General features: G+C 38.1%; 2 protein-coding genes across 15 annotated transcripts; one reads left to right on the forward strand and one right to left on the reverse strand.

Annotated features, from left to right (window-relative positions):
* Positions 1-499: 499 nt before the first annotated feature.
* On the reverse strand, positions 500-7,790 carry LOC141643627 (uncharacterized). 13 transcript variants are annotated; one of them, XM_074452855.1, is made up of 11 exons: positions 7,685-7,790; positions 6,533-6,762; positions 6,276-6,392; positions 6,000-6,187; positions 5,264-5,362; positions 5,037-5,163; positions 4,906-4,944; positions 4,600-4,735; positions 3,822-3,921; positions 1,870-2,035; positions 500-758 (listed from the first exon to the last, which is right to left on the reverse strand). In XM_074452855.1, exons 5-8 carry the CDS (start codon positions 5,299-5,301, stop codon positions 4,625-4,627), a joined length of 315 nt encoding a protein of 104 aa, XP_074308956.1. In that variant the 5' UTR covers positions 5,302-5,362; positions 6,000-6,187; positions 6,276-6,392; positions 6,533-6,762; positions 7,685-7,790; the 3' UTR covers positions 500-758; positions 1,870-2,035; positions 3,822-3,921; positions 4,600-4,624. The 13 variants fall into 13 exon arrangements, 4 of the variants coding, with proteins under 4 accessions (XP_074308956.1, XP_074308954.1, XP_074308955.1 ...); XR_012543749.1 differs by lacking the exon at positions 5,037-5,163 and having other exon boundaries at positions 4,857-4,944; positions 6,587-6,762; XR_012543747.1 differs by lacking the exon at positions 5,037-5,163 and having other exon boundaries at positions 4,857-4,944.
* LOC141643626 (transcription factor bHLH25-like) lies at positions 7,427-10,986 on the forward strand. Of its 2 annotated transcripts, XM_074452852.1 has the most exons (4): positions 7,427-8,019; positions 9,161-9,544; positions 10,340-10,729; positions 10,817-10,986. In XM_074452852.1, the coding sequence occupies exons 2-4, from the start codon at positions 9,167-9,169 to the stop codon at positions 10,877-10,879; spliced, it is 831 nt and encodes a 276-aa protein (XP_074308953.1). In that variant the 5' UTR covers positions 7,427-8,019; positions 9,161-9,166; the 3' UTR covers positions 10,880-10,986. The 2 variants fall into 2 exon arrangements, with proteins under 2 accessions (XP_074308953.1, XP_074308952.1); XM_074452851.1 differs by lacking the exon at positions 7,427-8,019 and having other exon boundaries at positions 9,084-9,544.
* The last annotated feature ends 8,502 nt before the right edge of the window (positions 10,987-19,488 follow it).

Genomic DNA, 19,488 nt, shown 5'->3' on the forward strand with positions numbered 1-19,488 from the left:
TTTCATAGGTTTGTCAAATTGCCCTAATCACTCTTCCATATTCCTCCTTCCCCTTTCCTCACCTCCCTTCATTTTCTTTTCTCTTTCCATATTCCTCTTCCTTCGTAACCTCTTTCACCCCCTTCATTCCCTTTCCTTTTATTTCATTCCCATGCCCTCCTCCTCCCCTTTTCTCTTCCCCTTCTCTTTGTTGTGCTCTTCCTCTACTCCTCTTATCATTCTTGACATATTGTTCTCATCTTCCTCTTTTTCTTAATTGTCCTTCACCATATCCAATCACATAGGTCCATCCAATTCCCCAATTGCTCTTCCATACTCCGCCTTCTCTTTTCTACCTTAGTTGTTGTACCCCAAGATAATTATACCAACATAACTTTTTTTTTGTGATTGTAGTGAGGTCATGAAAGTAGCAATAAGAAACATCCGCTATTGAGGTTCTTTTGTAAGTGAGCAAAAGAAAGCCCATGATTTTTTTATCATGGTTTGGAAAAAACAACAATTTGGCATGTAATGTCCAATAACCTTAATAATCGTAAGTGAATTAGGTGCACATGCCCCGATTCCAATCCAAGATCTTATTTAAATTACATCAAAAGCTGTAGTTTATCTGTACATTACAAATCAATTAAACATCAAACTAAAAAACGTGAAATTTGTTAACCGCAGTTCTTTTGCCTCAGTCCCTGAAACTTCTTCTCCTATTTTAATGGTTTCTACATCAACTTCAGCATCCTCGTCTCTTACGTACTACTGGTAACCTGCAACATACCTTGGCGACTTTCACATTTTAGTTGCATATCGTTACAACTAATATCAGTAACCCCAAGTCTTGTTATAAAAGCTATTTTTACCCCAAGACTGGCTGAAAAATTCAGCTCATAGGGGAGTACACTTGGACACTATCATATCATTTGAAACCGCCTAGGTGGTTTGTTAATGGGATGAAAGATCTTATTCAAAACACACGTGTACAAAATAGAAATAGACAAGCTTAAGTCGAATCAAAGATCTTATTCAAAACACACGTGTACAAAATAGCCGCCATATAGGATTGTTTGCTAGAAAGCGAATTTTTCCATCTCATAAAATAATTACGGAATACTGAATTTTATGACGATGACAATCGGTAGAACTTAAAAAGCAAACAAATATTGTATGTGTACTGTTTGTGTTTTTCAAAACATGCATAAATGGAGGGCAGACAAATTCAAACAATGTTCTCTCTCTCTCTCTCTCCACCATGTTTTACTTTGATCAATATGTCATCCTTTCTTTATCCAGCACTTGTCTTCTATTTCTCTTCCATTGAGCTCCCCCTTGTAGTTTTTTTGTCTTTCCCTCCATCCCTCTCCCTCATCCTTCAACATGTCATACCCCCTTCCTTTTCTCTCAGTCCAACTGATACACTGGTTCTACAATAAACTCCCCCCCACAACCTCTTATTCCTCTCCCTCCCTCCCCCCCCTCACTCTCCTCCTCCATAATTCTTATCTCTTCTTTGATCAAATGTCAACCTTTCTTTCATTATCTAACATGCTGGAATTAAACACAACGACTAACTATCATCACTGACCACTTTAGCCACCACCACTTTGGAGCAGTACACGGAGAACGTGCGAAAAATACACATAAATTGATTATAGTTCATCAGTAGTGGCCACATTTGTCAGTGAGAAGCTATGTATGTTACGTCGACTACTTTGGAGCTGTACACGTGTCTACTATGACAATATACAGATATGATTATGGAAGAAAGCTAATTATGCTACAAGAAAGCTTCACTGAACTAAGTCATTAAATCGTCATTTAAATTGATTGCTAAGGTTACACTATTTACAACAGGGCAGGGATGCAATGCCTAGAAGTTACCTCTTCATATGCAAATATGATTCTTCGATATGTCGGTGTTTTGTTGTTTTTGTTGTTCGGCGAAGTTTGCTCATTCGACTTGTGGATGACCTTCACTTTAATAGAATAAGGGACATTCTTATCCTTAAGTTCTTTGACGGGCTTCTTGATAGGTTTCATGGCGAAACTGCAGAAGTTGTACATATACGATTCAATTAAATAAATAATTTTCTGAACATTATGGTTCTTACCAACCCAGTTCTTCAGCGATAACAGACAACAAAGAACGATATGAGATTTATAGTATTTGGTTTGTTCACAGCCATGTGATTCCAGACCTGTGGTGTGAAACAATTATAAAGCGGCCACAGCAATACGATACAACACTGGTTCAGGATCTGAAATGATCAGCATGTGTATTAACTATTAACCATCTAATGCCAAAAGTTACACTGCAAACGCACAAATCAAACCTCTCTACAAACAAACACCTGCAACACAAACAACCACACTATGTAGTACCCTTCCCAATGTTCAAATTTTAGAACACAAATAAACAGATTCATTGGAGCCATCCCCCTCTAAACGACTCCTTGCAAAGTCTTTATTAACCTTGCTCTAAAAATCCAATTACAATTGTAGCTAAGTTCCTGCTCACAATCCACAATCTACACGATCCCTGCCTCGAAACACCAAATTGAACGACAATCTAGTAATCACCTTCTCATGTACCCAAACAAACCACCACCACTAATGTTTTTCTTCTATTTAGGATCGCCATCTAAGCGAACTACTATAAGCACACAAAAGAGCAAATTTACACTATCCACCTACATACCACCTGATTAACCATAGAAGTTTGGTGACCGCCTACTTCCTGCCTTTACAACTCAATATCCATCCTCATTGTAAGCCTAATTCCTTTACCCTAGGAGTCGGCAAGGCGCAAACACACATCACCCAAACGGACACACAATTGATACCCAACACTTTTCCTTAATAACAAAGTTTGCTCTTCTGTACCAATACATCCAAATGGCACCGGAGCCTACCTAAATGGATATACACTTACAAAGAGAGAACATTAGCCTCCCTCTCCCAACCCCATCCTTTCACACTCTCCCTCTCCGTCCTCCCTCATTTCCCTCCCGCTCTTTCACGCTCTCCTTCTTCCCTTTCTCTCAACGCTCACCAACCCTCCACCTCATCATATCCCCTTTCCCCTCACCTTCTTTCCCTCTCAATTTAAACAAACCAAACAGGGAGCACTCTAGTAATTAGTAAAACCAAAATTTGGCGTACAATAGGTCCTAATATGAGACAGGTATTGTATACTGCCTAATTGACAAAGCTGCAGTTGAGTCGGTTATTGTTTGGGAATTTCCGTCCTATACTTAAAGGTAGTAGTGTATGTACATAACAAGATTCTAAAGGAGATGTCAGCTATATATAATATTGTATCCTATATATTAGTAGTATTGACTAACAGGGTAGTAGAAAGGGGAGGCGACTGATCATATAAGACCATATTTATACGATGGTAGGCAAGTGTTCAACATTTCCCTTCTACGTGACTACGTTGCAAAGCCAGATGTCGCCAAATAGCTCCTATCCTTAAATCTTTTGTCCCCACAAAAAACCCATGATATTTCACTTATTAACACCCTCGACATATTTCCGTTCTAAGCATAAATGTAGCCTGTTCTTTTCTTGAAACAAAAGAGAACCAAAAGAAGATAGATACCAAATATAACTCATGATATTTGGTTATACATAGTAACATAGCTCCTTTAAATGACCAGTGAAATTAAAACCATGCCAGATAAAGTAATAAGACGAACGGTGGTGGGATAATCATACTAATGAACTTTTTTCAAGTATTCCTCGCTCATTAAAGCTTCTGAGCTAGAATAAAATGGAACTATAAAGGAAATTTGCCATTTTGATATAGAAGAAAATGTCTACAAGCTTACATTCAGCCATCTGCAGCGCAGTGCTATGTCACGTACTGTCTTATTAGGCATACTCAAAGCAATCTTAGCATAACGGACAACGTTTGATTCGGAAGCATATCTGCATTGAATATACAAATTAAGTGAGATATTTCTCAAATAAGAAGCAAGAAATAGTGAGAAACAAAGACTCGCCCATTATGTGTGTCGGTATGTCTTTTATGACACCATCTCACATATGACTATATGAGACAAGCGCAAACACTTGCCTACTCCTCTTCTAATTATATAGTCAAGGGGACTATCTCAGGTGTAATTATGTAAAACCGTCAACATAGGTATTTGTATTTGTGTAATAAACACCAAACATGAGCAGTTGTGCTATATCCATAAACACAGACCGACTGATGAAAACAAAAATGTTGTCATTCATATAAGCATCTCAAGGTTTCAGAATTTAAAATCCAAAGAAAAAGCGAAATTTATATTCCAGTAAACCCATATACAATTACGTCAACGAAAATAGAAAATTAAATCCCCAAAACAAGCTTAAATTGTTGTTGAACACCAGACATCTAGACAAAACCGTGGTCCAAAACAAACGTTCTTCTTATGGAACTTGTCGTGAAACCCGGCTCATAAACAAAAAAAATCAGTTGGCTAACTCTATGTCCAATAATTGCACATTGTAAAAGCTACATCTCCTTGTAAAAGCTACCAAAATTTGGCGTACAATAGGTACATAATCACATTGTAAAAGCTAAAAAGTAGACAATTCAAGAAAATACATTCAACTTACAAGTAGCATACAATTGACACAAGGCTCAACTGAACTTCATAAGCTTGAGTAGAGTATCCACTACATCATCTTTAACACCCATCTCATATTTCAATATTCCATTAAAGACCAGCTTAAACCTTGCAAGTCCAAGCTCCTAACCATAGGGCAAAAATCAGAGATGTTAGGAGTTCCAATTTCACCAATTATACGCCAACAGATCCTTAAAATCTTGTGAAAATGAAAACTCGTGACAAGCCAAATTCACAAGATCATACCTTTTATAAGAGAAAGAGCACAAATCTCACGTAATTAAGCACTATTAACCTGATCGTAGGCTGTATGCTCTTGATTATCTTTCAAAACCTACCAAATAATATAGCAAATTATATCTCTGAATAAGAGTAGTTCATTGGAAGAAATTGGTTCGACCGGAGAACGGTAGGCTATATGATTACCTCATATGCCTTATTTATCTCTTGAAATTTCTCCTCGACATCAGGATCATATTTATTCATATTTGGATGATGTCGCATTTCGCAAAGCAAACCAATTCTGATTTGCTTTGTATGGTCAGAGAGTGACCTAGAGAGATGACATGAAGTAATGATATCATCTTCTGATTAAAAATTGTAATGATAACATCTGATTATAGCCCCAAAAAATCTGTCTACTGAAACCATACCTCATAAAAAGCCTTTTTGATCTCAGGTGGAATTGCATTTCTGTCTAGAAGCTCCCAACTTTCCATGTAGAGCTCCAAGGCGCAACCGACTGTCATAAACTATAATCAAAGTGAATAAAACTATTAAAATTAGCCAAGGTGGTAACTTCTAATAACTTTCATTCTCCACAATACAAACATCCACACTAATTATGCAAAAACAAAAAAACACTAATTAATTAAAGAAAGTCAACTTCAATCAAACTCAATAACCATAAGGTTGTTTCCACCGAAAACTAAATAATCGAATATTTAGATTAAGTGGTACTTCAGCGTAAATTTTTTGCGTAAATTTAAATTAGTAAATTTTCACGTATTTTTACAACAAATATGTCTTAATATCTATTGGTTTGGTTAGATCATCAAATTAGTACCACCAACATTGTTTAAATACTGTAAACTACATTTGATTTTGTAAATTGTTTGACGGCAAAAGCCAAGATCAAACAATAAAGCGAAAATAAATTACGAATATGGCTAGAAAAAAGTCAAGGCATTTTTTTAACAAATAAGTTAGTAAGCATAACATGTGCATAAGCATTTCACAGATATAGAGAAGATAACTTCAGAAACCAGCCAAGCATCAAATTAGTACCACCATGAAATACCCAAAATCAAACTATACATCGAATGAACACCGCTGGTGACCCATATGAAATTAGATATAAATGCTTGTAAAATGAAGTTTAAATTCAACCTTGGTTTTCCAACAATTGCTTTCCCCATTGTGGATAGCATATACCAGGGCGATATAGTTCCAGTTTTTAATACATTGTATGGACCGTCATGAATCTCGACTTCAATGGTGTATCCACTGTTGTTGATTAAGAATATGATGTTCTTTTGACCACATCTCAGCATAGTCGAGATGACTTGGACTGTCACCTACAATACTCGTCAGCAAATACAATGGCTTAAGTTTCTTCCTAGGATGTAAATTGAGATAGTTAAGCTAGTAAGTCAAAATTCTTACCTACTAACTACCATCACCAATGAATGCAAGAACCTGCTTCTGAGGGTTGGCTTGCCATAACCAAGAGTCATGCCAACAGACCACCCAATTGACTCATACTGCATCTGGAACACATATCTGGAAACCAAATAGACATTTACTTAGTTTTCATATAATTTGGGGTCTGAGCTTGACAGTTCAAATAGAGATGCACAAATTCATTAAATAAACGCGTAAAAAATGTACAAAAACAGTACAGAATGACTAAGAATACCCACATCCTTCCGGTAGTTTTAGCTTTTGACAGTTAAACCATGAATCGCCAGTCTCACCTGAAAGCATATTCTGAACATGCTGGAAAAGAACATTCACTCTAAGAGGTTCTCTCGGAACGCATTTGAGAGGCTTATATGTAGAAACATGTTGTTGTCAGGCTGCGTGATGGTGGCCTTATCCTTCTTGAGAATTAAGGAGTACCCAACGGAGCTGAAATCATTGAAAATTGGTCCTGCAAATAGATATGTATCGGCTGATACGATAATCTCAGAGCAGAAAGTAGTGCTTACTGCTCCCTATCAAGTGCCTATAAAGTGAGGGTGGTGATCCGGAACTATCCCTTTTCCTGCGGGCTTAACTGCCAAAGCATATCCAAATGCATCAGCTACCTCTATATAGGCCTCAGATGCTTTTGCAACCCGAATACTTGGCCCACCCACCATGACGGGTTTCACGGCCTTGTTTAGGAACTCCGCTGCTTCTTCTACTACTGCCTCTAGGAACAACTTATTACTCAATCTGATACACAAATGCAGAGGAGTCAGAGCTCATGTGATATAACTTATTATTCAATTGTGTCAATTTACACCAAAAAACTAACAAATGCCCAGAAAATAAACACAAAAAATCGTTCATTTGTTTACCTTTGATTAAAATATCCCCCGCAAATAATGTTTCTTCTTTATGCAGTAAGAGAACTCTATCTTTATGTTATTTTTGTGTTACACATTTAATTATATAGAGTAACTCATCTTTATGTTGTAATTCGGTGATTGTACCATTTCTCTCACAATCACGGGTCCACAACCACAACCACAACTTCATCATTCCCCCTCATTCTGATCCACTCATTATCATCTCACTCAATTAATCGACGTCAAACAATCTACAAAATCAAACCCTATTTGATCTATTCATCTCTCACCGCTCATAAAACTACTGCTTCATCATCTCCCTCTACCATCGTTTTGATCATCTCCCTTCATCATCTCATCTCACCATCACCTTCAATCTTCACCATCGATTTGAGGTTAGTAACAGTAATCGAAATACAGATTTTTTTGGTCGCGGATCAATTAATCGAATCGATAAACAAACATATGATGATCAATTCGATGATTAACAAAACATGAGAAATTAAAAAGATTAAGTACCTTGATCAGAGAGGAGAGAAACAGAAGAACATTTTCGGGAAAGAAGATTGGCAGATAGCTCGCAATACTGTCGCTCATATCCATCAAACACTTCACTCATTTCTGAATTGTAAAGATCAATTTGGGAAGTTAGGGTTTTATGAGAGGAGAAAAGAATGATGAGCCAGGAACTCGCAAATCAAGTGGCAGTATTCAACAGCGAACCAATTGCAGCAAACAGAAAAAAAAAGGCCCAATAAAACCACATAACTCAGCCCAACCCAAAAAAGTGGTACTATTCATTGTTGGAGTTACTATTCATTAGTGAATAGTAACTTGGAGCATACACATTTAAGGTAAGGTGTAAGATACTTTTGTTTGAATTTTTAACAACTTATATCAATGATTGGAGTATAATTACTGGACCCTATATATTTATGAATTATGATCTCATGCAAAGATGATTGGAAAGCATGTACTGGATTTATATAATTATTTAAATTTAAAATCCTGTGCCTGGACCCTCTCTGTTTTTTTATTATATCTTCAACTCCATAGCTACTCATAAGGATATTTTAGGTCCTTTAAATGTAGTTTACTCCATAATTGTGTTGTAGTTTCTTTTGAATCTTACATTTTTCAATACTCTTTTCCAAGATTGAATGTTAAAAAGTTCAAAGTTAATCTACAACAAATCTACGAGTAATTAGATTTTACATTCGATTTACTATCATCGGTTGTATAATTTCTGAGCATTATAATAAAGTTTTTAAGTTATATTTTAAAAATTATGAGTTTTAATATAAAATTTCTACCTTCATTCACTTAAACACTAGGCTCATAAAATTACAATAAAACTAAAAAATATTACATATAAGCTTAATTAAATGTGAGTTTTGACAGAAAAAAAAATTAAAATCTAACTTATAACTTTAATTAGTTCAGATAAAATACACATATACTCTAAAACAATTGAAGTTTGAGATTATAAGCGCAGAAAAAAACACATATGCTCAAAAACAAAATACACATATGCTCAAAAACAAATAAAGTCTGACGTAGTACGTCAAATGTATGTTCTTTTTCACCAAATCTACCTATGAGCACTTAGATTAACCGACAAGAAACTGTTCTACCCTAACCACGGGTCTCGTGTTCGAACCCGGTAAATGGAACAATATTAAAACTCATAACAATTCTTTTTTAAGACTATGACTATCCGTCTTAAGCTTAATACGGGTCAAATATATCATATGTGTGATGGATAGAACAAAAGCAGAATGACATTGGAAAAGGTAAAATAATCTATATACCCATGTAGGGTGATATTTGACTCGTCTTATGCTTAAGACGGAAAGAAACTGTCTTAAGCAAGACTAGTTTTGTCCGGCTTTTGTGTGTTATTCTATATATCACTCCACTAATCTTTTGATACATCACTCGTTGCAAATAAAAAATTATATAGCAAATATGCTAAAGAGTTACTCTTATCACCAGGAAAACATGGATGATGATCCAGTACTATTACAAGAGTTCGTAGGAGATTGTTTAGTGGACTATCAACCCGAAGACACGGCGGGTCTTCTGGAGGATCCGGAGCTCCAGAGCTACACTCTTTCAGCAGGCTCAGAATGCAACTCACCAACAGCTGCAGCAGCAGCAGTAGTTCCTCAACAACAGCAGCCTACTGAATACTTAGCCGGTCCCAGCAACGATGATGTAAGCCAGAAGCGTCCACGTCGTGCGACAACGAAAACGACTAAGCGACCTCGAAGGGAGCCTGATGAATGTCATAGCCATATCATGGCTGAACGTCAACGTCGTCAGAACCTTAGTCAGCGCTTTATTGCTTTATCTGCTCTTATCCCTGGCCTTAAAAAGGTACTCTTCTTCGACTTGTTCCATACAATTTTCATTATAGGTTTCTGGAAAACGGGTTGGGTCGGGTTTACGGGTCAAGCCTAGGCTAATTCGAAAAGAAAAGTCAAATAAGACTAATTCGCTGAGACGGAGGGAAGTAAACTTGGCAATATGACCCGACCAGAACCCGAATTGATGACTTGAAACCTAATTGACCCCATCCTAATGTTTATTATCGCAAACTGACCGTTACCCCCAAATAATGACCCAAACCTAAAATTACCCGACATACAAGCCATCCCGACTTAATGAAAACAGAACGACAATCATTAACTCACCATAGGCTAATACAGAGAGAAAAGTGGGACGGCTTTGTTTGGTAAAACTAACTGAAAAGATACCTGAAATCTGAAAAGGTAGCTGAAAATTAAGAGCTGATAAGGTAACTGATTATATGAAAAATGTGTTTGCCAAATTAACTGAAAATGTAGCTTATTTTGATGAAATGACAAAAAAAATATAATAACTATTTAATATTATAGATTAAAGGGGCAAAAATGGAACATAAATTAGGATCAGTTACCTTAAATCTTAAATGCTACCCTAGGTAGCATTTCATTTCAGGTAGCTTATTTGGACAAAGAAGCTACTTGCCAAACACATACAAAAATATAAGCTACCTGAAATTTTGGTCAAATAAGCTACTTTGACCAAATAAGGTACCTGAAATGCAACGACGGAAAAGGGGTTATTCTAGCTTAACCAGAAACGTAATGAATTGCTGATGTGCCTATTTTGTTCTGCTAATTTGCTCAGATGGATAAAACCTCAGTTCTTGGTGAAGCTATAACCCACATGAAAGAACTCAAGGAAAAAATGAAAATCCTAGAGGAGGAAAATGCTAAGAAGGCGGTTGATTCAGTGGTGGTGGTAAGGAAATCCCGAGTTACTACAGTCGAAAATGAAAGCCACTCGTCGACTAGCCACAGCAGTCCTGCTAGTTGTCTAACAAATGATGACCAACTCCCTGAGATCGAAACTCGATTTGTCAACAAAACTGTGGTGATTAAGATACATTGTCAAATGCAAACTGGTGTTCTCCCTAAGATTATGAATCATATTGAAAATCTCAATCTGTTAGTGACCACCAGTAATTGCATGTCTTTCAACAATAATACTACTCTTGATATTAACATCTTGAGTGAGGTAATTTTACTCATTAATCTGCTTTGCTTATTCTCTTGATTTTACGAACTCGAGACTTATATGGATCATACATTGTCAATTCTTCAGATGGAGCCGGATTTTAACATGAGCCCCGAAGAAGTTGTTGCAAATCTCCGTTCAATCTTCTGATGTGCTGTAGGAGTTCGTCATCTCCGATTCATTCCGGCTTTAGTTTGGAAATCTGTACTTTTGATCTTTGAATGCAATAAAAATACGTTCCTCGTCTAATTCTATAATAAGTTGTATAGTTTTCGATCTTTTAAGATGATTGCGAATCCTTACCATAGCTGATAAAAGATCGTTTTAGTTGATCGCGGATCTTTTAAGATGATTGCGAATCTTACCAAGGCACTGATAGATGAACCATCTCAACCAAAACCTTAAGGTGATGGTTGAGGCCCAACTATTATAAATATTCCTATTACGCTCCCTCACTCAAATGCCCGTCGGGCTTGAAGAGTGGTTGGTTGTGCAACGACTCCCCCGTACCGTGTGCTGGTTTCCACTTCGAGTTTTTGAGGTGTTTAGAGGTTGCCAGGATTTGAACCCGTGACCTTCGGTCACACTGGCTCTGATACCATGATAGATGAACTATCTCAACCAAAACCTTAAGGTCTTAAGGTGATGGTTGAGGCTCAACTATTATAAATATTACTATTAGGCACCAGCCATTCGAACGGTACGGACAGCGGCGGATCTCGGTATCAGTGGGCCGGGGCCAGGCCCACCCTGACATTGGCCCAAAATAAGGGCTGGCCCCTGCTGGCTATTGAGCTCCGCAAGAAAACGAGGAGTAATGGGTAGTGTGGCCCAAAATCAATTGCTCGTAACATACTACAAAGTAATAGAATGCGCTGTTAAAAATTGAAAGAAGTAGGCCCACTAAGAAATGTGTTATCACTTTTTGCTTTTGTTTTTGTTTTTCTTTTCTTTTTTCCATTAGGTGGATTATCTTGGTATTAAAAATTTAAAACCATTAATATGTGGCAAGTGTTCAGCGTTTTTTCTTGTATTTTGTTTTTATGTTTAAATTTCTATATTTTCTTTTAGCCCTCATTTAAATTTGGTCTTTAATAATCAACAAACATAAAAATAGTAGTCACTTTATCTAGTGAATAGTTTACATTTATTTTATTTTGTGAGGGAAAAATAAAGCAAATGTAAATTATTGATTGAGACGGAATGAGTAGTAAAATAATCACTAATAATATAAAATGGTTTGTTAAGATAAAGAAACACCGTTAATGTGTTTTCTTACTCTTTATTAGCATAGATTGTGAGGAAGAAAATGTTGAATAATTTTTTTACCCATAATCATGTAACAATTGAAATATTAAGTATATACTCTATTTTTTTATTCCAAGTTTTTAAAATTAATAGTTGTTGCTTTTCTGTATAATATAATAGTTGCCTTGATTATACTCTAACACATTTTAGAGCAATTCATGGACTATACAACCACTTATATATGTTATACGGTGTAGAATCTGAGCTTTGTAATAAAGTATTTGGGTTTTAAGTTAAAGAATATGAACTTTATTAGAAAGTATTGAGCTCATCCATTTACACATTAAAAACATAAACTTTGATTATTTCGGAAAAGAATACATATAAGTTGATTCTTGCACCTTGTTTGTACAATCTTATAATCAACCTGGATATATAATCCTATTTGTGCATTTTAGAGCTATTATATTTATTTAAGTATATATCTTTTGAAAACTATTGATATTTAGTGTCTTACGAAATGACATTCAATTGGGTTGATTAAAAGGGTTTCTATAGCCATCAAATGTCTATTATTACTATAGAAAAGGTCACTAATTGAAATATTTGTGTTCAATAGTTACTGAAATATTGACCATATAGACCATTGGATGAAAAAATGACTTGTTTAATACGGAAAATCTACCAATATTCTTTTGAAGCATATTAAAAAAAAAATTGAGTTTAGCTTAAAATTGACTTGGCCCCCCTTGAAAATTTGTTCAAGATCCGCCACTGGGTACGGATGCCTAGGACCCAAGACACTGACCGCACAAAGGAAACGACAGTTGGTCACAGATGTGTAATAATTGGACTGAGCCATGACAAGTTCACAACGGTCCCAACTGTCCCGATGCAGAAATTAGCCAGGCCACGTATCATGACATTTCGCCCTCGAATACCCAGTTTTGATGACAAACCATGGACACAATCAGATTTTGTCCTTGGATTACCAACTTTTATACGAATTTTCAAGTAAATGAGATCAGTCGAGTGGTCTCAGTTGGAGTCTTGGAGATGGCATTGCACGTGTTTGAGGATTGATCGAGATTCAAGCTACAGAAATGGTGGAATCTGCCAGCGGTGTGAAAGGAATAGCCTCAAGAGCCAGAAAACAAGATGACATTCCTTATGTGTAACGCAAAAATGAATCCTTAAGATGTTTTAGTCTAGTGGTTAAGACACAGAGGCGCTCGCCTCCGCTAGCGAATGGAAATTTCGAAGTTTTAAGTTAAAATTTCCAAAAAAATTTTGAGTTTCCCTTAAATCCTTGTTCACCCCCTGAAATTTTTCGCATCAGTTAGAGTCAATTCCTAGTTCAGCCACTAGACACAGATATTGTGAATAATAGGTCTCAGGTTCGAATCTCCTTATCTCCTCTATTATAGTGCAATAAGTGCGCACTTTATTAGGAAAAAAAAAACTTCCTTTTCAAATCTCAAGGGGACAACATGATAGTCTAATAAGAGTAATAAGTGTTACATCGGTTTCATTCTATTTTTGTTCTTGTTGCTTTGTAATTAATTATGCAATCTTTTTACTCGTACTATTTTAGTAAGTACTAATATAAGGTACAATACTCATTTTTCATCTCATTTTTATGGCAACCATAAAATTAGTTTACAGCAAGTCTTGTTATAGACGGATATATTCGTCTATAGCAAGAGATGAGTCAAATACCCTTAAAATGGTGACATTTTTGGACCACATCACGCAAGTTGTTGTTTGTCTTATGCGTAATGTGGTATGTTACTTGCCCCGTCTTTAGTTATAGACGGATAGTTGCCGTCTATAATGTGATTTTGTGTTAATTCTAAGTACATAATCTCATAGTCCTTTTAACTAACTTGTAGGCTACCTTATTTACGAAGTAATATTCTAGGTATAAAACTTAAACTAAAACAATGAAACATAGGTTTTTTAGTGTAAAGGGGGGTCATAAAAGTAATTTTAATGCTGGCGGGATTTGTACCCAGATCATGAGCAACACCTCTCGTCACTTTATGAATTAAATTAGTTGACATCTGCACAGTGAAACACGAGTAAAAGATGTGAAATGTTACCGAGAATAGATTTTGCCTAATGATACGTTTTAATTTTAGACTTAAACTGAAATAATATTCATCTTAGTGATACACCATAAAATCATAAAATCTTAGCTAAAACGTTTAGTAAAGTCATAAGATAGAATACCGATTAATTTGTTAAAACTGTTTATTTATCTTATAATTTGGTTTTAACAAGTAAATATCGTTATTATACAATTTTATCGTAATTTTGTTTTATATCGACGTGTTTGAAATATAGACAATAATAATATTGCACGTGATAAAATACACAAGCTAAGATAATTTATACTCCATTTGTAATATTTTACTATGGAATAACACGGTTATGAAATCATTGATTATGGATGGACTTATCACCTATGTGTCAAAGGAGTACGAGAGTATGATTTTACACAAATTCTCTTTTGTGACAGATATTTTTCGTCACAAACTTATAAGCTTTCATAAATTATAAGTGGGAGAGCAAGTGAGGAAGCAAGTGAAAAGGAACTTGTGAAATGTCATAAGCTTGTGACCGTCACAAGCAAGACTTATTGATAATTTTACGCTTAATAATCCGCCATAGTATATTATTGTTCATTTGTTCCTACAGTATATACTTAGTAGTTAATACAATTATACTTGCCCTAAACTAGACATCTAAACCCCTACCCCTCCAAATTTCTGACTATCACAAAATATAAAATGTAACCGATGTATAGTGTGATCACATAGAAATGAATATTTTATGTTAAAAAATAACCAATTTTTTTATTGGAGAATAACTACTTTTTTAACATAAAATAATTATTATGATCATTAAAAATTAAAATGTATTGTACCTTATAAATTTTAAAAATATCTGAAAAAATACATGTTAGCTCAGTTACATGAGTTAGGTCACCTACTTACTTCATAAGTAGCCTAACAAAGGTTATATCCTAAAAATGAATAGGAATAATTCTTTTTAATTTACAAGTATGTTCTAAAGTAAATTAAAATTGGGTTTTTCTATCCTATGCCCACTAGGCATAGGATAAGAAACCAAAAAGGGAAAGAATTAATGATCTTTTTATGGGAAATTGCAATATCTTATCACTTTACAAGAAAAACATCATTAATTCTTTCCTTTTTAGGTTTCTTATCCTATGCCTAGTGGGCATAGGATAGAAAAACCGATTATGTCCAAAAAATAAAATAAAAAAATCAAAATTAACCTTGAACTTTGAGAAAAAATTAACTGTTTAACACTTTAACACAGACAAGCAAATTAAATGGGAGCAATACAAATGAGGTAAAAGGTAAAGTCAATAAAAAGGCATGCAAAAGTTAAAATGATTATTAGCCTAATCTAGCCAATTGCCTATGTAGTTTTTTTTTCCTAAGAAACTCTTTACAAAACCATAATAATTTTTCAATTATATCATTGAAATCGCGCGGCAAGTCTTTCTTGTAAGATAAAAACGAGTTAAATATGCTCTAACTTACGCAAATATAGAACAATTTTTTTTTGCTATTTTGTAAGCATTCTTCATTTTACCTCATCAGTCATATTTGTACCGTTGTTAAGTTTAAAAGGGACAATGTCCCTTATATTTGTGCAATGAAAGAGCAAGTAGTCTTCCTTAAAACAGAAATATTCGTCATAATATTAAAACGGTCAAATATCATCACACATGCATGGACATATAGAACAAATCTTTTACTTTTCTCTACGCATTCTACTTTTATTTTATCTATTATCCTACATAAATATATTTGACTCGTCTTCAGCAAGATAAATATACCCGCAAAATTTCCTTGAAGAGAATGGAGCTAATAATGTAGTTCAGTTCTGACCCGACCCATTCACCCACTATTGCTTTTTGTCTTGATCAATTGTGTTAGGCTCTGCCTAGACACATTGCTCCAATTGACTATTGTTTGTACTAGAAGTGTGAAGGGCTGGACCGTACTGATATGCCCTTTTCACATTAACGTCTTAAAGTATTAGGTCTCAGAGACGGTCTTTGAATAAGTTTATTGAGAAAATATTTTACAGTTTTAAAAAAAAGTGGTACTAAAGGTAATAAAATAGGTACAAATCATGATTAAAGATAAAATGAATATATTTATTATGTACATAGGTATGAAATTACTATGTCACGATCAACAACAAAAGGGTAACGAAATACAAATAAAAGGGTACGGAAGACATGGTCTCTCAACAACTTATTAAAAGACCGTCTCTCCCAAGTTTTAATGTTCGACATATTCGTTACATACTACATCCGCCTCATTCATTTATTTTGACTCTTTGGAAACAAATGAATGGACGGAGAAAGTATTTGTTCATTATAATGGAGATATATGTGAAATCGATTTGTGATGCACAATTATGTGAACATATTTTGTGGGGATGTCTTATTTAAAATATAAAGGTATTCCTATTAGGTACTTTAACCAAAATTTAATTGTATTGAATTGTTATGACAAATTTAATAATGAAGTTGATCATGATAATTGTTTTTTGGATAAACATTTTGATGGGGCATATTCTGTGCCCGCTGACCAAGTCAACATATTGAACGAGGTCAAAGATATCCACAGCAAGCCAATGACTTAGACATCCCGGCCCGATCGACCTTTCGGCTGCCCACCGGGTCTCGGCATGGCAACCTACCGGCCAGGGCACCTACCCGCGTACTCATATCCAAGAACCCTCGGCATGGAGTCAACGGACTCGTCGGCTGCCATAGGTCCCTCGGCCGAGGGTAGATCGATCTTTTCACCTCTTTGTGCCACTTGGCCCACTTGGCCACTACGTGACAAAAGGTGAAAGTCTATAAATACTCCTCAATCCTCATTGAGGAAGGGATCCGGAATCTAACCTAAGAACCCCTTAAATTGGTATTATCTCTCTCATCTCTCTACAATACACGTCATCAAGCAACATACCACTTAATCACAATAAGTTCACTGACTTGAGCGTCGGAGTGAGTACGCTTGGCACAAAGCCAAGCCCTCAGTTTGCTCATTGTTGCAGGAGAGGCCGAGGAGAGCAGTCAAGGCTAGAAGAGGCATTATTCGACAAAGCTAGCGTGGTAAACAAACTTGATTCGGAATTCATACCGGAACAATTGGCGCCGTCTGTGGGGAAGAGATACTAGAAGCTAGTCATTCCCAAAAAAAAAAAAAAAAAAAACCCACCCAACAAGCTAAGAGGATGTCAAAAGAACAAGAGGTGTTCGTAGAATCAAGAGCCCCTCCACCCGGAAGATACCGTCCACATTGCGGAGTTGTGCAGCCCTCCACCACCGGATAATTCAACCGGAGTTCGGGATGCCAATAATGCCGGATACGCCGCCGCCGCCGACCAGGTCACCGTCATGGGGCGTGTGGTTGATGCAAAGAAAGCCGGCGCGCTCCTGGACCTAATTGTCAGCGCGCCGGCTCACACTGTCACACCGACAAGAGCGGCGGGACCCGTCCAGGAGGCTAGGGCCCAAAAGGTGACTCCGAGAAATATGAACGAAGCACTAAGAGAGGCTGAGCCTACCAAGACGCCGGGGGAGCCCAGAGTGTCAGTGGTAGAACTAAGCCCTTCCCGCACTCGCGGAAGGACGATGTCGCCGCGACGCCCACGAGGCATGCCCCAGACGAGCGAAAGGAGTCCGACTCACCAGAGTCGGAGAAGGAGTCCGACTCACCAGAGTCGGAGAAGGAGTCCGACTCACCAGAGTCGAAGAAGGAGTCCGACTCACCAGAGTCGGAGAAGAAGCCCTTCCCGCCACGGGGAGAGGGGCCGGACTAGGGATGCGAGGAGCCGATCGCCGCGTGTCATTAGACACGTGGTCAGACAGCCCCTCAGTGCCTACGTCCTAGAGACCCAGGTGCCGCCAAAGCTAAAGCTACCGTCTATATCATACAAAGGAGAGGGCGACCCAACCGATCATGCCGAGGCTTTCGAGTCTCACATGTCGGTGTGGGAGCAACCTGACGAGGCAGTGCCGAATTTTCCCAACGACCTTGGTTGGAATGGCGCAAAGTCGGTACAAGGGACTGCCCGATGGGTCGGTATACTCCTATTCCGACCTAAGAGACGCGTTTTTGGCCCAGTACTCTACCAATAAAAGGAGAGCCGTCGAGACATCGGATCTCCTGACCATCAGGCAGGAGGGAGGCGAGTCACTCCGAAGCTATGTGAAGAGGTTCGATGCCAGGGTTCAGCAGATTAGGGAGCTGAACAGCGAACTAGCGGCCTTCGCACTGATGAAGGGCCTCCCCAGAGGGGACTTGAAAAACGAGCTCATCAAGTGCGGTGGCCTGAGCCTTGAGTCCGCCAGGAAATTGGCCGACCAAGCCATTAAGGTCGAAGACTATCACAAAATATGGATAGGCCACGGCGAGGCGGCACTCGAAAGAAAGAGTCACCGGGAGGATAAGCCGGATGTAGGGCGCCGTGACAATAATAGGTCGCGGACCGACAGCCCGCTTGAGGAAGCGTAACCCCCGGACGACGGGGAGTTCAGTCCGTACTACCATAAGAAGTACAAAGATCACACCCCCCGGGTCGTATCGGCCGCCGAGGTCTTCTCCCGAGCGTAAACGAGGGGCGAAGTGGGAAAGGCCCCCAAACCTGGGGGGGACGGTGACACGAGCCCGCATCTTTGCGAGTACCACGGCCACACCGGTCACTTAACCAACGACCGGCGCATTTGAAGAATGCCATTGAAGAGCTGATCCGGAAGGGGAGCCTCGGCAAATATGTTGCCGGAGGTCAAAAGACTAACACCGGCGGCTCAGATAAAAAGTCCGTCTTTGAACGGATAGGGACAATTCATGTTGTCATCGGGGAAACGAGAACGGGCGGATCGCTCGCGGACACAAACGGACACTGACCGAACGGGATCAGATCAGGCCGTCAACTTCGTGCCCACTACAGCGGCCCGCGCTTCCAACATCCCGAACATAACTATTGGGAAGGAGGACTACGAAGGAATCATCGCCCCACATAGCGACCCACTCGTAGTCCACTTAGACATAGCTAACCACCTGGTTATGAGATGCCTGATTGACACGGGTGCTTACACAAACATCATGTTCGGGGAGTGCTTTCGGGGCTCGGCCGAAAATTGCGGACCTTAGCCCATGCACCAACCCATTGTACAGCTTCTCCGGGGCAGGCTTGGTCCCCCGGGGGTCTATCAAGTTACCAGTGATGTTCGGCCGATCCGACGCGGCCAAGAATGTGATGTCCGAGTTCGTGGTCATCGACGGCTCATCCGCATACAACGTTCTCATCGGCCGTGTCACCCTGAGTGAGGTCGATCTTTGTAATGTCCATCCGGGCCCCGACACTAATGTATATCTCGGACCGCGGGAGGTTCATAAACTCGTCTCAAAGAACGAAAAAGACGAGGTGGTCAACGTCCAAATATCGGC

This window comes from Silene latifolia, chromosome 2, assembly GCF_048544455.1.
Source record: "Silene latifolia isolate original U9 population chromosome 2, ASM4854445v1, whole genome shotgun sequence".
In the NCBI taxonomy this organism is placed as follows: Eukaryota; Viridiplantae; Streptophyta; class Magnoliopsida; order Caryophyllales; family Caryophyllaceae; genus Silene; species Silene latifolia.